At 50.3% G+C, this 13,305-nt stretch overlaps 4 protein-coding genes across 4 annotated transcripts; 2 read left to right on the plus strand and 2 right to left on the minus strand.

The window, feature by feature from the left end:
• Positions 1–2,976: 2,976 nt before the first annotated feature.
• CCOS01_17025 (WD domain-containing protein) lies at positions 2,977–4,269 on the minus strand (the record flags this gene model as incomplete). The annotated part of the gene is made up of 6 exons (XM_060465159.1): positions 2,977–3,140; positions 3,189–3,233; positions 3,287–3,653; positions 3,713–3,951; positions 4,016–4,089; positions 4,157–4,269. The coding sequence occupies 6 exons, from the start codon at positions 4,267–4,269 to the stop codon at positions 2,977–2,979; spliced, it is 1,002 nt and encodes a 333-aa protein (XP_060304249.1).
• An 875-nt stretch (positions 4,270–5,144) lies between these two features.
• On the plus strand, positions 5,145–8,506 carry CCOS01_17026 (uncharacterized protein; the record flags this gene model as incomplete). The annotated part of the gene is made up of 3 exons (XM_060465160.1): positions 5,145–5,528; positions 5,595–7,751; positions 7,805–8,506. The coding sequence occupies 3 exons, from the start codon at positions 5,145–5,147 to the stop codon at positions 8,504–8,506; spliced, it is 3,243 nt and encodes a 1,080-aa protein (XP_060304250.1).
• Positions 8,507–8,985: 479 nt separating this feature from the next.
• CCOS01_17027 (casein kinase II subunit beta-2) lies at positions 8,986–10,087 on the plus strand (the record flags this gene model as incomplete). The annotated part of the gene is made up of 3 exons (XM_060465161.1): positions 8,986–9,045; positions 9,238–9,483; positions 9,611–10,087. 3 exons carry the CDS (start codon positions 8,986–8,988, stop codon positions 10,085–10,087), a joined length of 783 nt encoding a protein of 260 aa, XP_060304251.1.
• A 1,046-nt stretch (positions 10,088–11,133) lies between these two features.
• On the minus strand, positions 11,134–12,539 carry CCOS01_17028 (PAP2 superfamily protein; the record flags this gene model as incomplete). The annotated part of the gene is made up of 2 exons (XM_060465162.1): positions 11,134–12,229; positions 12,298–12,539. The coding sequence occupies 2 exons, from the start codon at positions 12,537–12,539 to the stop codon at positions 11,134–11,136; spliced, it is 1,338 nt and encodes a 445-aa protein (XP_060304252.1).
• Positions 12,540–13,305: the final 766 nt, after the last annotated feature.

Below are 13,305 nucleotides of genomic sequence, written 5' to 3' on the forward strand. Positions count from 1 at the left end.
AGTATTTATAAAAACTTAAATTTCCTCAAGTTCTATAATTAGTATAACGCTAAAAATTGCATTTTTAAGCTCAGAAAAATATTTTAAAAATTATAGAGATTTAAAATACTTAACTTTATTAATTTTTCTAGCACGTATAGCTTTAACGAGGTAATACGGGATATTCTTATAAAAGAATATAAAAAGTAAATATTCATATAGAAGCAAGAATATATGAATATAGGGGAAATAAGCGTATATAAAAGAGGTTTTTATAGTAAAGAGAGTAATATAGTTAAATTACTATATGAGAAGTTGCTTGCTTAACGAAAGGTCTAAGTAGGTAAATATACGCCTATATATAGGCAAAAAAACCTCCTACTAGAATATTCCATTGCTTATTAATTATGATATAATTAATAAGCGCATACGTAAGTGAATGCGTAATCGTAGTACGTAATTCCGTCTCGAGAGAATTCCAGCTTATTCAGTTACCTTCCAGCACTTTCCATTGCTCACGTAAGCTTATGTAAGCAGTATTGCTTACATAATCAATACTTATAATAATCTACAGAAATCGTAGATTATTATGGTATATAGTTTGCTTACGTAATATTGATAATAAGGCGAATAATAAGGTAAATAAAGTTACCTTCGTAACAATTTTTAATAAAGTTAAAAATCTCATTTTTATATAGTAAAAAATCGCTATATTTAACTTACTAATATCTTAGTTAATATAGAAAATTCTAATTTATAAAAAATATTTTTATAAGAAAACTATATATTATATATCTAAAGGTATTTTTTATATAATTTTAATATTATAAAATGAAGTAGGTAGAATTAGTGGTTTTTGAGTGAATGTGGCCGAATTGGGTGATCTGTCGTAGGGGGTGATCCGTCGTGTGGGGTGGGGTCTTAGTGTGGGAGACTCGAGCGTCTGGCAGTCAGTCTGCGAGTACAGTAGCGATACGGCCTTGCCGCCATACCCCTTCCAGCCGAGCCCATGATTAATAAGGTACTCCGTATCCCGTACCTTCGATAAAGTCCAAGTACATTATGGACATGGGCCCCTAGCTTTCTGTACCTACCGCAAATGTCCACTCCATCTACTCCGTACCTACATACGCGGTTATGATATGCCTAGCACGATGGACAATCTGTGGACGGTGGACGCCACGAAAATCGTACTGCCTACCTAGGCGTTTGACATTTCGTGGGCACTTTGTTCTAAATCACTTCGAGGCGTGAATAATGAAGTATCCGCGTCTTAATTCTTAGGTGTGTATCCATACAGTAGCGAATGCCCACCACGACTAATCAGCTGGTGAGACACCGAGAAACCCTGCACATATGTATGCCTAGTGGGCAGTGCCGGAAAAGACCCTGCGTGCCTGCGTTGAAAGTGAAAAGCGAGAAACACGAGTCGGATCGGATAGGTACTAGCACAAGCAAGATCGCGAATACGCTTATTGACAATTTGGCACTGAAATCCAGGTCCAATTTCTCACTCACTTTCCCTTGAGACTCGCAGTAGCGGAGCGGAGTAGAAGTGCGGACCGTCAGGCATGTGCTACCTACTTTGGCCTTGGTGTCTATGGATAACTCTAAGTACCGACCATACCGTGTAAAGTACCTCAGACATAATGGTCAATTTTGTTATGTCTCCGTTCACTTGTGACCCTTGAGCTCAATTTCTTCAGGCAGCTGGAAGACAAACTTTGTTCAAGAGTTAACATTTCACTCCCCGTTCCACCCTTCCTCCTTGCCCTACGATGCCGCGACGTTTTCACCGTACGTTAGGTCACATCATGCATGGGAGGAAGTGTGGTAGCCAACGTGTCAACCTACACGACCTCAGCGACCAACGTCCGGCTAAAACCCGGGAGCAGAGCTGGCCGAGGCTTTGGTAAGGTGCCTTAGAGGAGTTCTCACCAGCACTCCTAGGCAAACGTCTGGACGCGCAACTTGCACTCACACTCACACCACAATCTCATGCACCATAGCCACACTGCGCTAGGAGACAACCGCTGCGCTGCCCATGAATCCGGTACACCGTACAGCTGCCCACGACCCCAGCATCTGCCGTCCGCCAATGATGATGTCCAAACCCCTCTGCTTTGTACCCAAGGCAGTGACCATCTCATAATTGTGACACAGGATAAAGTAAGGTGAGGGAGGGTGGCATACGCTGCATGTGTAGGTGTAGGTAAGCCCGTAGTAGGTAAGCACGTAGGGTACTTTTCTGCAAGTCGCACCACCCTCTCGTCAAATTCCCTTGTGGAGTCTCGATACAAAACTCTCTCTATCTTTCATCTTATTTCCCTGCATCTGGCACTTACATATGTATGGGCTCTGTAAAGACGCGCAGAATATCACGTGCAAAATGCATCATTCGCATCTCATGTCTTCTCCAGTCTGGATTTCATCCGAGGGCGAGGTCAGGCAATGTCAAGTAAGGCGCATGTTTCCCGGCAGGCTATGTATGTGACGAAGAACACAGGCTCCTCAGCCCACATGTTCAAATACACCGTCGTTGGACGTGGAAGTAATGGAGGTCTTTATTGCTGTGCTGCTGTTCTGGGTTCTGCTACTTATCCTGCAGTCAGCTGTCAAAATAGCTTACAACACTTGATAGGGCCGCAATCGTTTCTCTGCCTCCGACTCCCGTTTCTTCCCTAACCGGCGTCAAGTTGGGCCGATCTGACTCCGGCAACGGGCAGTCAAGCTTCTCGGTCTTCCGATCTTGCAGCTCAAGCTACTCTCCCTAGACCCCTATGCCCGAGGTGCCATGTAAAGTCGACACATAACTACCCAGCTTCAAAAATTAGTAGATATGACGCAGGAACCTGTATTTTCCTTTTCGAGATGGAATTTTCGAGACTCTACTCCTATCTATCTCACTGAAGAAATCTACCTACCCGGGGCTGAAAAGGCTACTTCTGCGCCGTAGTAGAGAAGTCCACCTCTTCGGAATGGCGATGTTGTGTCTCGTCACTTCTTCTCTGCATCCACCCCGACGATGCGAAGAACGCCAAGATCACTGTATGCCAGACAATATTTCGTTGGCGCCCAGGCCACAACCGGGCAAGGACCAGCTGTCTTGAAGGTATGGACGTGGTCTCCTGACTCTGCATGTCGAATATCCAGTCCAGAGCCTGGCGATGTAGTCAGCATCTGCGCTTTTCTGGCACCAGGCGACTTACCTTCATCGCTGCCTCCGACCAAGAAGTTACCATCAAAGGTGAAGCCTGTACAACCATTAGACACTGTTCGCAGTTACTAGCATATTTATTCAACTCACTGATAGACCGCACTGGGCCAATCATGCTGGTTATGGTTCGCTGGCAAATCCAGTCTGTTGTGTCCCACAGAGAAATTATGGAATCCGAACCTCCCGTGGCAAGATAACGTCCTGTGGGTTGTAGCTCGGCTGTCAAGCAGGAAGACGTGTGTCCGTTGAGGGTAAACTCCTTTGACTCATCACCATGTTTGAACTGGAAGGCAGGCTTAAAATCGGGATATGTCAAGATCCGTGTTCTTCCCTCGCCGGTTGTCAAGAAGATCGTATCGCCGGCCCAGTCAAAAGCAATCTGGTTGGTCTGACTGGGCTGCTGATGCGACGATATCGGCGTAGACTGTGTTGGTGACAGTACAAAGATATTATCCGTCTGGCAGATTGAGTGTCAGCCGAATGTACCCAAGTAATGCCAAAATCAACGTGGCTGACCTTATTTCCAACGACTAGAGACTGTCCGTCGGGCGCCCATACTAGAGTGAAGGCGTCTCCCAAGCCTCTTATCTCGTTGATGCAAGTCTTGGACCGAACGTCCCAGAATTTGACGACTCCATCGTTGCTTACACTACACAACTCAGCATCCTTGACTGGGTTGAATGCAACCTTTTCAATGGCAGCGGAGTGTCCTTTTAGCTCAGTTGAAAACCGTACGTTTGGCTTCTCCGGATTCCCTACAGAAGTAAGATATGTCAGCCTGCTTGCCCCATGGACAAGCGAATCACGTTCATCACGTACAGACGCGTAGCGTTTTGTCCGATGAGCCTGTCGCGACCAAAGTTCCCAATGGATTCCAGGCTATTGATCGTAGCCTGCAAGAATAGTCAGTATCTCCAACTCAAAAGCTCCACAGGGACTGTCCATAGGTAGGGGTCATACGTGTGCCCTCTAGAGCTTGAGCTGGGATCGTGGTACGGCTGGCTCTTGAGGTTGGTCAGAAAAGCCGGAAACCTCTCCTTGGAGAGGCTCAGCCTTGTGCGAGGAGGCACCATTATGACGCGCCAGGAACGCCTTGTATGATGAGCAGCAATGTGGGTTGAGTACAATCCTAAATGGTATGTGAGGGTCAGTCTGGGAGCGCAACTCGAACAGTGGAGGAGCAAGCTGGAAAATACGATAGTATGCAGTGTGAGTCGACCGCAGTGATCGGAATTCAAGTACACAATACTAATCGATCAGTACATACAGACTGAGTCTCTCAGCAGAACAAAATCAATGCTGTCTAGACTGTACGCTGATTATTGTTGGTCGACGCCAAACCCCAAAATGGACTTCACAATGTTGTCGTTAGTATGCAGGAGCGAATGCGGTATACAAAGTGGATATCTGTACCTACCTAGGTGCTTGGGTACCTTACTCCTCTGTATGAGGTAGGTAGGTAGTATCTCGAGGCACACCTCATTGAGTTCATCTTGCGGCGCCACTGATTATCTAATGATGCTCGGGTAAGGCGGTCCGAACAAAGCGCCTGTAACATGCTGGAGTGCTGCGTGCAGCTGCCAAAGACCGAAAAAGGCGGGTCGGGTACCTTATCGACGGGAAGCTCCCCTGGTGGCTTCACAAGCTCCCGCCGGCAACAAGAAGCTCGTACAACGATGCTTATCCCAAGCCGCCATTTCGCATGATCAATCACCTTTCCACTCCGCATATTGATGTCGTCCAAGGGCCTCGATTGGTTTGAAAAGAACACGATGATTCTCGTTTGAACAATAACAGCGGCCATGATCAAAACATTGTGCGGTTCGACGACAAAGAATACCTGGTCTTCGGCTCGACGAAACCCCCGTTTGTCACCAACAACACCTTGCCATTGCGACGGCACATCCTCACCGAAACGATCGACGCGTTTACATAGGGCCTTGTCGAGATGTATTGGCCCATAGGAACCCCGAGAATCTTCGCAACGAGCAGCAGGTCTGGTCCTGCCTTCAACCTAGTCGTGTCTCACGATGGCCTGCCCAATCCCTTCGACAATCGGCCGACAGGCGAGGCCTTAGAATCGCCTCCCGGAAATGCTCACCAGCAACAGTCGCCACACGATGCTCTTGAGCTGGCGACGCCAATGACACCGCTGACGCCCGCCATTCAACCAGTTGACGATCAAGATCACGATCTGGAAACAAGTCGTTCATCACCCCGCCTCAACGTCAATATTCCCCTGAAAGATCCCGTCCTCGCACTGCGCATCTCCCGTCCTGGCCACCTCTTTGCATCGATATCCTCTACTTCAATGACAATATGGCAAGCCAAGGTTGGTTCTTGCTCTGGATAGCTCTGTCTTTAAAGTCCAATGAACCATGCTTACGTTCTTCTCAAGCCCACTGTGATTTTGGCAGTGGTAGTCCGCTCGGAAACTTCTTTATCGACTTATGGCGAGAACGTCGACCTTCTTATGAGACCTGACTCGGCTATTCTTGTGGTTCGGACGACCCTAGGCTATCTTATCACATACTCACTCGCGATGGACTCTGAAGCCCAAGTTTACAAACCGTATTTCCCGAGTTACGCAAACATCCAACGACGTCGTCAGAACCACCACGGCCAGCCCGGGAGTACAGCTCCAGACCAGTATCTCTGGGGCCCTGGTGAGGGTCAAGGAGTGCGTGATGTAAGCGTTCGTTTCAGGATGGTCATCAAAGTTGATGCTGGCATAGAGAGCGCTCTAGCACTGGATGATGAACTAGTTGTTGCCACGCGCAAACCAGGCGCCATCCAGTGCATCCGATGGACCCCGGACCAGAGCGGAAGCCAGACTAAGACAGAAATCATCAGTCGAATGGGGTGGCTGGAAAAGAAGATAACCGTTGTCGAGATGACCCACGATCGGCCTATGAACCTGTCAACCTGGACCACAAGTGACGGCAAGGTCTATGCAGTCCAGCGACTTCATCCTCGCGAAGACGCTGACCCAAAAAAGCTTTTCAAAGGCTACTGCTTCCACACGCCCGCTGAACCGGAGGAGTCCGCCAGAAAAGCAGTCATCAACGCAAGATTCTCATTGATTGCTGTAGGTTGCGCAGATGGGTCCATCCGTGTTTACTCGGCTCGAGATTATGCTGGCAATATTCCTCCTTCGCATACACACACCATTCCAGTGTCGACAACGGTTTCTGGTTCACTCACGACGCTCAGCTACTCGCCTGACGGCTACTGTTTGTTTGCTGGATATGAAAACGGCTGGGCTACATGGAGCGTCTACGGGAAGCCGGGCAGTAACAGTTTTGGCGCACATGACACTATCATTGAGGCCAATGGCGAGAACTGGATTTCTGGCATTGGAGACGCCGTCTGGCTCGGCAGCGGTTCGGAGATCCTGATTACACATCGCAAGCACGAGGCAATATGGGTACTGGAAATGGCGAGAAGCGCAGTCGTCGGCAACTACAACGCTGCAAATCTCATGCGCACCGTTTTGCAGACGAGTACCAACGTCATGATATATCGCGGATATGACTTGCCAGATCTAGCCAGCATCTCTGCGGAGCCGCATCTGTGGCACACAACGAAAGTGCCCTTGGCCTATCTACTTCAGCAGTGGCCCATCCGCCACACTGTCATTTCACCAGATGGTCGATACGTTGCTGTGGCTGGGCGCCGAGGTTTGGCTCACTATAGTGTCAACAGTGGTCGATGGAAAACATTTGCCAACGAAGCCATGGAAAATGAATTTCAGGTCAGGGGCAGCATGTGCTGGTATCAGCATATCCTCGTGGCTGCTGTTGAGGCTAATAAGTCGCACGAATTGCGCCTCTATTCGAGAGAAACGGCGCTCGACAACTCTCAAGTGCTTCACACCGAACGGTTACCAGCTCCTGCAGTTTTAGTGACTACTTCAGGGGAGGACTCGTTACTTGTGTACACCTACGACAATCTACTCTACCACTTCATTTTCGCGCCCACCAACGGTTCGATCAGATTGGTGCAGCTAGGACAGATCGCATTTCATGGCATCGTGCGCTCGCCTGCAAGAGTCCGCGGTCTGAGCTGGATTTTGCCAGATAGCCAACTCGTTGACGGTGATCCGTCACAAGATGTCGCCGTGGCGTCTGTCCTGTTCCTAGTAGATGCCAAGTTGGTATTGCTACAGCCCTCATTCAATAGCGAGGGTAATTTGAAGTACGACATGAAAGTCATCGCTCAAAATGTTGAATTTCATGTTAGCATGCGGGACCAGCCCCATTTTGATGGGTTAGCTACACATGCTGAGGAGTTGTCACCTGCGGAGGCAGACGTGACTCTACGCAACTCACTCTGGGTGTTCGATGGCCAGGATTTCAAGGTCTGGGCAGACATACAAGAGGTGCTGCAAGCGGCTTCAAATGAGGCACAGCGAGAACTGCCGAAGACAATATCGGTCCCTCTAGACTTTTACCCCCTTTCGACACTTCTTGGAAAGGGCATTATCCTTGGGATTGAAGCTGATCTAATACAGCGAAGAGACATCAGCTTCTCCTTCTTCCGCTTCGCCATTCGAGTTGGTTTACCATTATTACTTTTGAGAGACGACTTGCTAATAGTAATTAACAGACACATTTATTCTTGCCTGACATTCTGCGATTTCTCCTGACCGAGGGCCGGAAAGGAGACGCAGTCAAGCTTTCAGACCGGTATCAAAATTTGGAATACTTCGCACACGCGTTGGAGATACTGCTTCACAAGGTGTTGGATAAGGAGGTTGATTCCGGACCAAGCCCTGAGGAGGCGATCTTACCAAGGGTGCTTTCGCTTTTGTCGTCTTTTAAGCAGTACCTAGACATTGTGGTGCAATGTACAAGGAAAACGGAGGTGCGGCAATGGCGCACACTTTTCGCATACCTCCCGCCAGTACAAGAACTTTTCGAAGAGTCGCTTCAGCGAGGGTCGTTGAAGACGGCCGGAGGCTATCTTATCATCTTGCATACTCTAGATGAGCTTGGATCTACGTCAGAACAAACAGTACGATTGCTATCAAGAGCAATGAAGGAGGGTGACTGGGAACTGTGCAAGGAACTTGCGCGGTTCTTGGCAGCAATGGATGAAACTGGCGACACGCTCCGTGAAGCGATGGAAGGCGTGAATATTTCCATGCAGGGTAACAAGGATCAATCCGGGCTGATGAGTCGTCTTGATGTGCCTCACAGCAAAGCCGTAAATGGCTTGGGGTTGAAGTATGTAGAGCAGAGCGACGAGATGGAGTTGGAGGGTCAGTCGGTCAGCTCTGCCGCCAGCTTTAGTTCAGACGGCCGCTAGAAGGTGCTGTCATACGTAAAAACGAAGTCCATGAGTGCCACTCTCAATAATTCCCCGCGACATTACAAGTATGATGAGCTTGTCCTTTAAATAGATGACCTTGATGAACGAGGCGCTGTTGTTCCATTGCCACTTGTGCAGACGCGCCTGCATAAACTTTGGGTTGTGCAATGACCGGTGCAAGAGGTACGTACCTCCCCCGCCCCCTCCAGTGTCCCTGGCAGGCACGGCTGGCCAGGCGCACCACAGCCCCGCCAACTGCTTTCTGCCCTGCAGATGAGCGCAGAGAAACACTGTCAATCACCACCCAATGAGAAATACCTTCCCTCCTGTTTCTTCACATCAGCGCCCATAGTCGAGACGGCCGAGCGACCGCGAACAATCGACATTTACGAACGATCTAGACGTTCCGACGCGACCGTACCTCTAGGCCATGATCTGAGCGCTCGTCGAGGCACGAGTCGCACTTTCTTCCCGCCATGATGGACGACTTCGTTAGCGAGTCGGACAGTGACTACACGAGCTACTGGCGAGACTGGGTGAGTGCGAAGAGACTGGCGATGGGCTATCTGCGGTCGAAGGGAAGGGAATTTTGATGAGTGTGGAAGCCGAGGTTGCGAGCTTTGGACTGCGACGCGGTCATTGGCGCGCTGTTGAATGCCCTTGCAATACCCTCGGAGGACGGCCACTTAGCCACAGATGAATCGCCTGCTGACCGTGGCTCTTTGTAGTTCATTTCCTCTCGCGGAAACGAATACTTCTGCGAAATCGACGAGGACTACCTCACGGATCGGTTCAACTTGACTGGGCTGAACACGGAGGTCCAATACTACCAATATGCGCTGGATCTCATCACTGATGTCTTCGACCTCGACTGCGACGATGAGATGAGGGAGACGATCGAGAAGTCTGCGAGACATCTGTATGGTCTCGTACACGCCCGATTCATCGTTACGACAAGGGGCTTAGCTAAGATGGTAAGCCATATCTTCTCTGGAATATTTGTCCAGCTTCTGTTTCTCCTTGCACCGATGGAGAATGAGAAGGACGGATCTTGGAACATCTGCACTTTTACTACGATGGCAATACTAACGCTGCTCGCAGCTTGAAAAGTACAAGAAGGCCGACTTTGGAAAATGCCCCCGTGTGATGTGCCATTCGCACCCTCTCCTTCCCATGGGCCTCGCCGACATCCCCAACCTGAAGCCCGTCAAGCTCTACTGCGCGCGTTGCGAGGATAATTATAATCCAAAGTCCTCACGCCACGCCGCTATTGATGGCGCCTACTTTGGCACCTCGTTCCACAACATCATCTTCCAGGCCTACCCGGCACTCATCCCTACCAAGAGCGCCGAGCGCTACATCCCGCGCGTCTACGGGTTCAAGGTTCACGCCCCCGCCGCCCTCATCCGGTGGCAGCACCAGAAGAAGGATTCCATGCGCCGTCGCCTGCGGAAGATGGAAGTGGACAGCGGGTTCCGAGACGAGGATCTCCTGGAGGAGGAGGACGACGATGTCGAATTTGAGGGCACAGCAGCCCGCGTACGGGCCGGGGATGACGAGGGCGTTGCCATGGCGTAAATTAGAAGAAAGAAGACAAGGCGAAGACGGTCTTCGCTCATCTTTGGCTACTTCTCTAGCCAGGCACAATATCGACATTGCACACGGGGGGCGACCTGATAAAAGGCCTTCTTCGGGCCAGGGCATGGCTTCCTCCCGCTTAGCTGTCACTTTTCTTTTCTAGTTTTCATCTCTCCTATTCGGTAGACTGGGGCCTCGGGAATAATGATATGATGGCTTTCATGATCAACAAGCTTACCCTTTCGGGCCGCGGCCGCTTGATGGTACACGTGAAAGCTTGGTGTGACGTTCATCAATCCACAAACCATCGATTCGTCAGCAAATGTATACAAACCTAGATGTCCAATGAGCTTGCAGATTCTCTTGCTGTTCAAAGTGGCTTGCTGTTCAAGGTAGCCAGGGAGAGTTTGGTAGTAGATCACGGCTCAGGTTGTCGACGCAGGCTCAAATTCCTCCCCGACATGACAGCACAGTCGAATAGCCATGTGGTAAAGTAGACCAGCTAGATATCTTCGTCTTGTACCGCGGTTCGTAGTCTACTCGGCCAAGCGCAGATACCCGGCTTGTATAGGCAAAGCTAGCTTGGTCTCGTGGGCAGGGAGCCCGGTGATCGTGAGCATGTATGTATGCCTCCCCCCGACATTTGATAAACTGTTCATAGCGCCGTGGTCCTGGCGTCGCCATTACAAATTGAAAGAGTGAGAATCAGGGCCAATTCAGAAATTCGAAGATAGCCTACTACAGCCAGGGCCCTGTAGATCTTAGTGGAGAAGGGCTGTAGCGGTAGGTAAGCTATCAATGTTCCTTGTCCATGATCAACATTGTGCACAAGTAGAACGGGTCAACAGAGGTCGTCAGTCACAAATCTATTCCGTAAAGGTCATATCTGTATGCCATGCCTGGCCCCCATAAGAAACAATTGCCCTAGGCACCCGCCAGTTCCTTTTTTCAGGCGGGTGGTATACCGTAAACTCCGTTCATGCCCCAATATGCCCAGTGTGGAAATGCGATGGATGCTATAGCATGCCGCACCCATTCTATCATAATCAGAACCGATTTTCAGCCTCAGGCTCATCATGAGAGCTTTGCTTGCCCATGTACTGCGTTGATGTTGCTTGACCAATGACTGGTCTCGACACATATGCCTCTTCCTCATCGCCAGGCCGAATAAAGTCTCCTTTGTCAGTCGCGTAACTGTACGAGCCAACACCAGACCACCAAGCTTTATCGTGGCTGCGAGGACCCCATGCCCAGCCAGCACCCTGAGTGATCGGAAGGTGGTAGTAGCGGAAGGCGAAGATGGATGTAAAAATTCCAATCATGTAGCCGAAAAGAATGTCGAAACCGTGATGGCGGAAGTCAAACCAGCGAGAGCCAGCAATGAAGATGGAAGCGAACCAAGGTATAACGACGATGGTCAGGAGATAGATCGGAGGGGCAGCAGCTTGTCGACGGACAGCCGTAACGACCTTGTTATGCTCAGCCAAGTTCCTGGCTGCAGTGGTGGAATCGGGATTGAGCGATCCGCTTTCGCCGAGTCCGACCTCCTCATAACCGGATCCAGCCTTCTTGATGCGAGATGGGAAAGCCGAGTGGGAATCGGCACCGTTGTCTGAAGCCACGAATGGTAGGGTAACGGCGAACTTGCTGGCGAGGAAAAGAGACAGGTAGATCAGACCGGCGGCGGCGGAGCTCGAGTGACCAGACGGGTAGCTGCGGAAACCATCGTTGAGCGTGTGCGAATCGGTATTTGTGCAAATGGCTGCAGACACAAGCTGACCAAAGCCTGCCGCACCTGTTAAGCCGGTAATGTTGGCGGATGTACCACCGACGATGTACTTCTGTATATTGGCCAGGTCGGGCTGGCATCGAGAAAGAAGATCGGGTCGTGGTTTACCGAACATGTTCTTCATGCCGTTGGTGATGAAGAAGGCGCCAACATGAGCGAGAGCAAGACCGAGATATCCAACGTGCAATTCCCACAGCTTCCGTTTCCAGATGAGAGACTTGGGAGTTCCCTTAGGAACAGTATTTCCGGGGACGAGGATGAGGCACACGGCAGCGATGACGATGATGGGGCCAGCGACAGCAATGATGGCGGCTAGCCACATAGGCACGGTCTCGTGGTGGGTGAACGGGAAGCTGTTGAACTTTGGGTCAGCAAGATGCGGTAGAAGAAGGGACGTTAAGCGGCGGTTCTAGTGTCTTACGAGATATTGGGGTCGAGGACAGAGAAAGGACGCTTGTTCGGCTCGACGATGCCCAATACGGTGGCAATGCCGCCGACAACGGCGAGGACAAGCCAGTCGAAGACGTATGATCCAATTAGCGAGGGAGTCCAGTGGCCGCGATGCGGACGGCGCCTGGAGTAGGGCGCTGGTGATTCGGGCATCTTGTAGTACGAGGGCCTCGACGAGGGCGACAAGTTTGCGAGAGGAATGGACGAGGACATGAGGTGAAGGGTAAGGGGAGAGAAGAAAAAGGCAAGAAGTAGTTGGGGGAGGGGAAGGAGGTCATCCGAATCCGAAGGGAGGTGGCTCCAAGCTACTTCAGGTGAATGAAAGGCAGCAGGCGTATCTGTATGGGCAGAGGGAAAGAGAGTTTTAGTGTTATGGGGTTAGGAATGGGGAAAGGATCCGCACGGCGACGATGATGGCGTAGTGAAAAGTGCACGCGGATACGGCACCTGGGTGGTGGCTGGCCGGGGCTGCGGTACCTCGCGGAGAGGTATCTAGGGTGAGATGTGAGTGAGGCAGAGAGCGAAAGGCAGGGGCAAATGTCGGGCTGATAAAATTATCAGGCCAAGGTAAGGATAAAGTCGGGTCTGAGTTGCGATGTGAAAGTGAGGAGGGTAAAGTTTGGCCGGCGCGAGTAAAGAGAGAAGTGTAGAAACGGCAACAAGACACGAGGGGCCGGCGACTTGTTTGATGTTTGAATAATGTGTAGTGTAAGGTACGTGTAAGGGACCTGAGAACGCGCCAAGCGTGGTAGCACGGTATATGTAGTGGTGTGTATTTGGTCTACTGGCTGATCTTGTCTCTGGTGAAGAAGGGCAGTGGAGGTCAGGTTACGGATTGTAGAAAACCCGATGGCAATTGAATACGCGAAGACGTTTGGAGAAAATATGAAAAGAAGTCGAGCTGTCAGGTACTCGTACACTCAGGGCTCAGGACCAAGGAGACATGGGAGCTGTCGAGAGGTGAAGAAGGTGGAAGGGA

This window comes from Colletotrichum costaricense, assembly GCF_030867565.1.
Source record: "Colletotrichum costaricense strain IMI 309622 chromosome Unknown Scaffold_38.1, whole genome shotgun sequence".
Taxonomy (NCBI): Eukaryota; Fungi; Ascomycota; class Sordariomycetes; order Glomerellales; family Glomerellaceae; genus Colletotrichum; species Colletotrichum costaricense.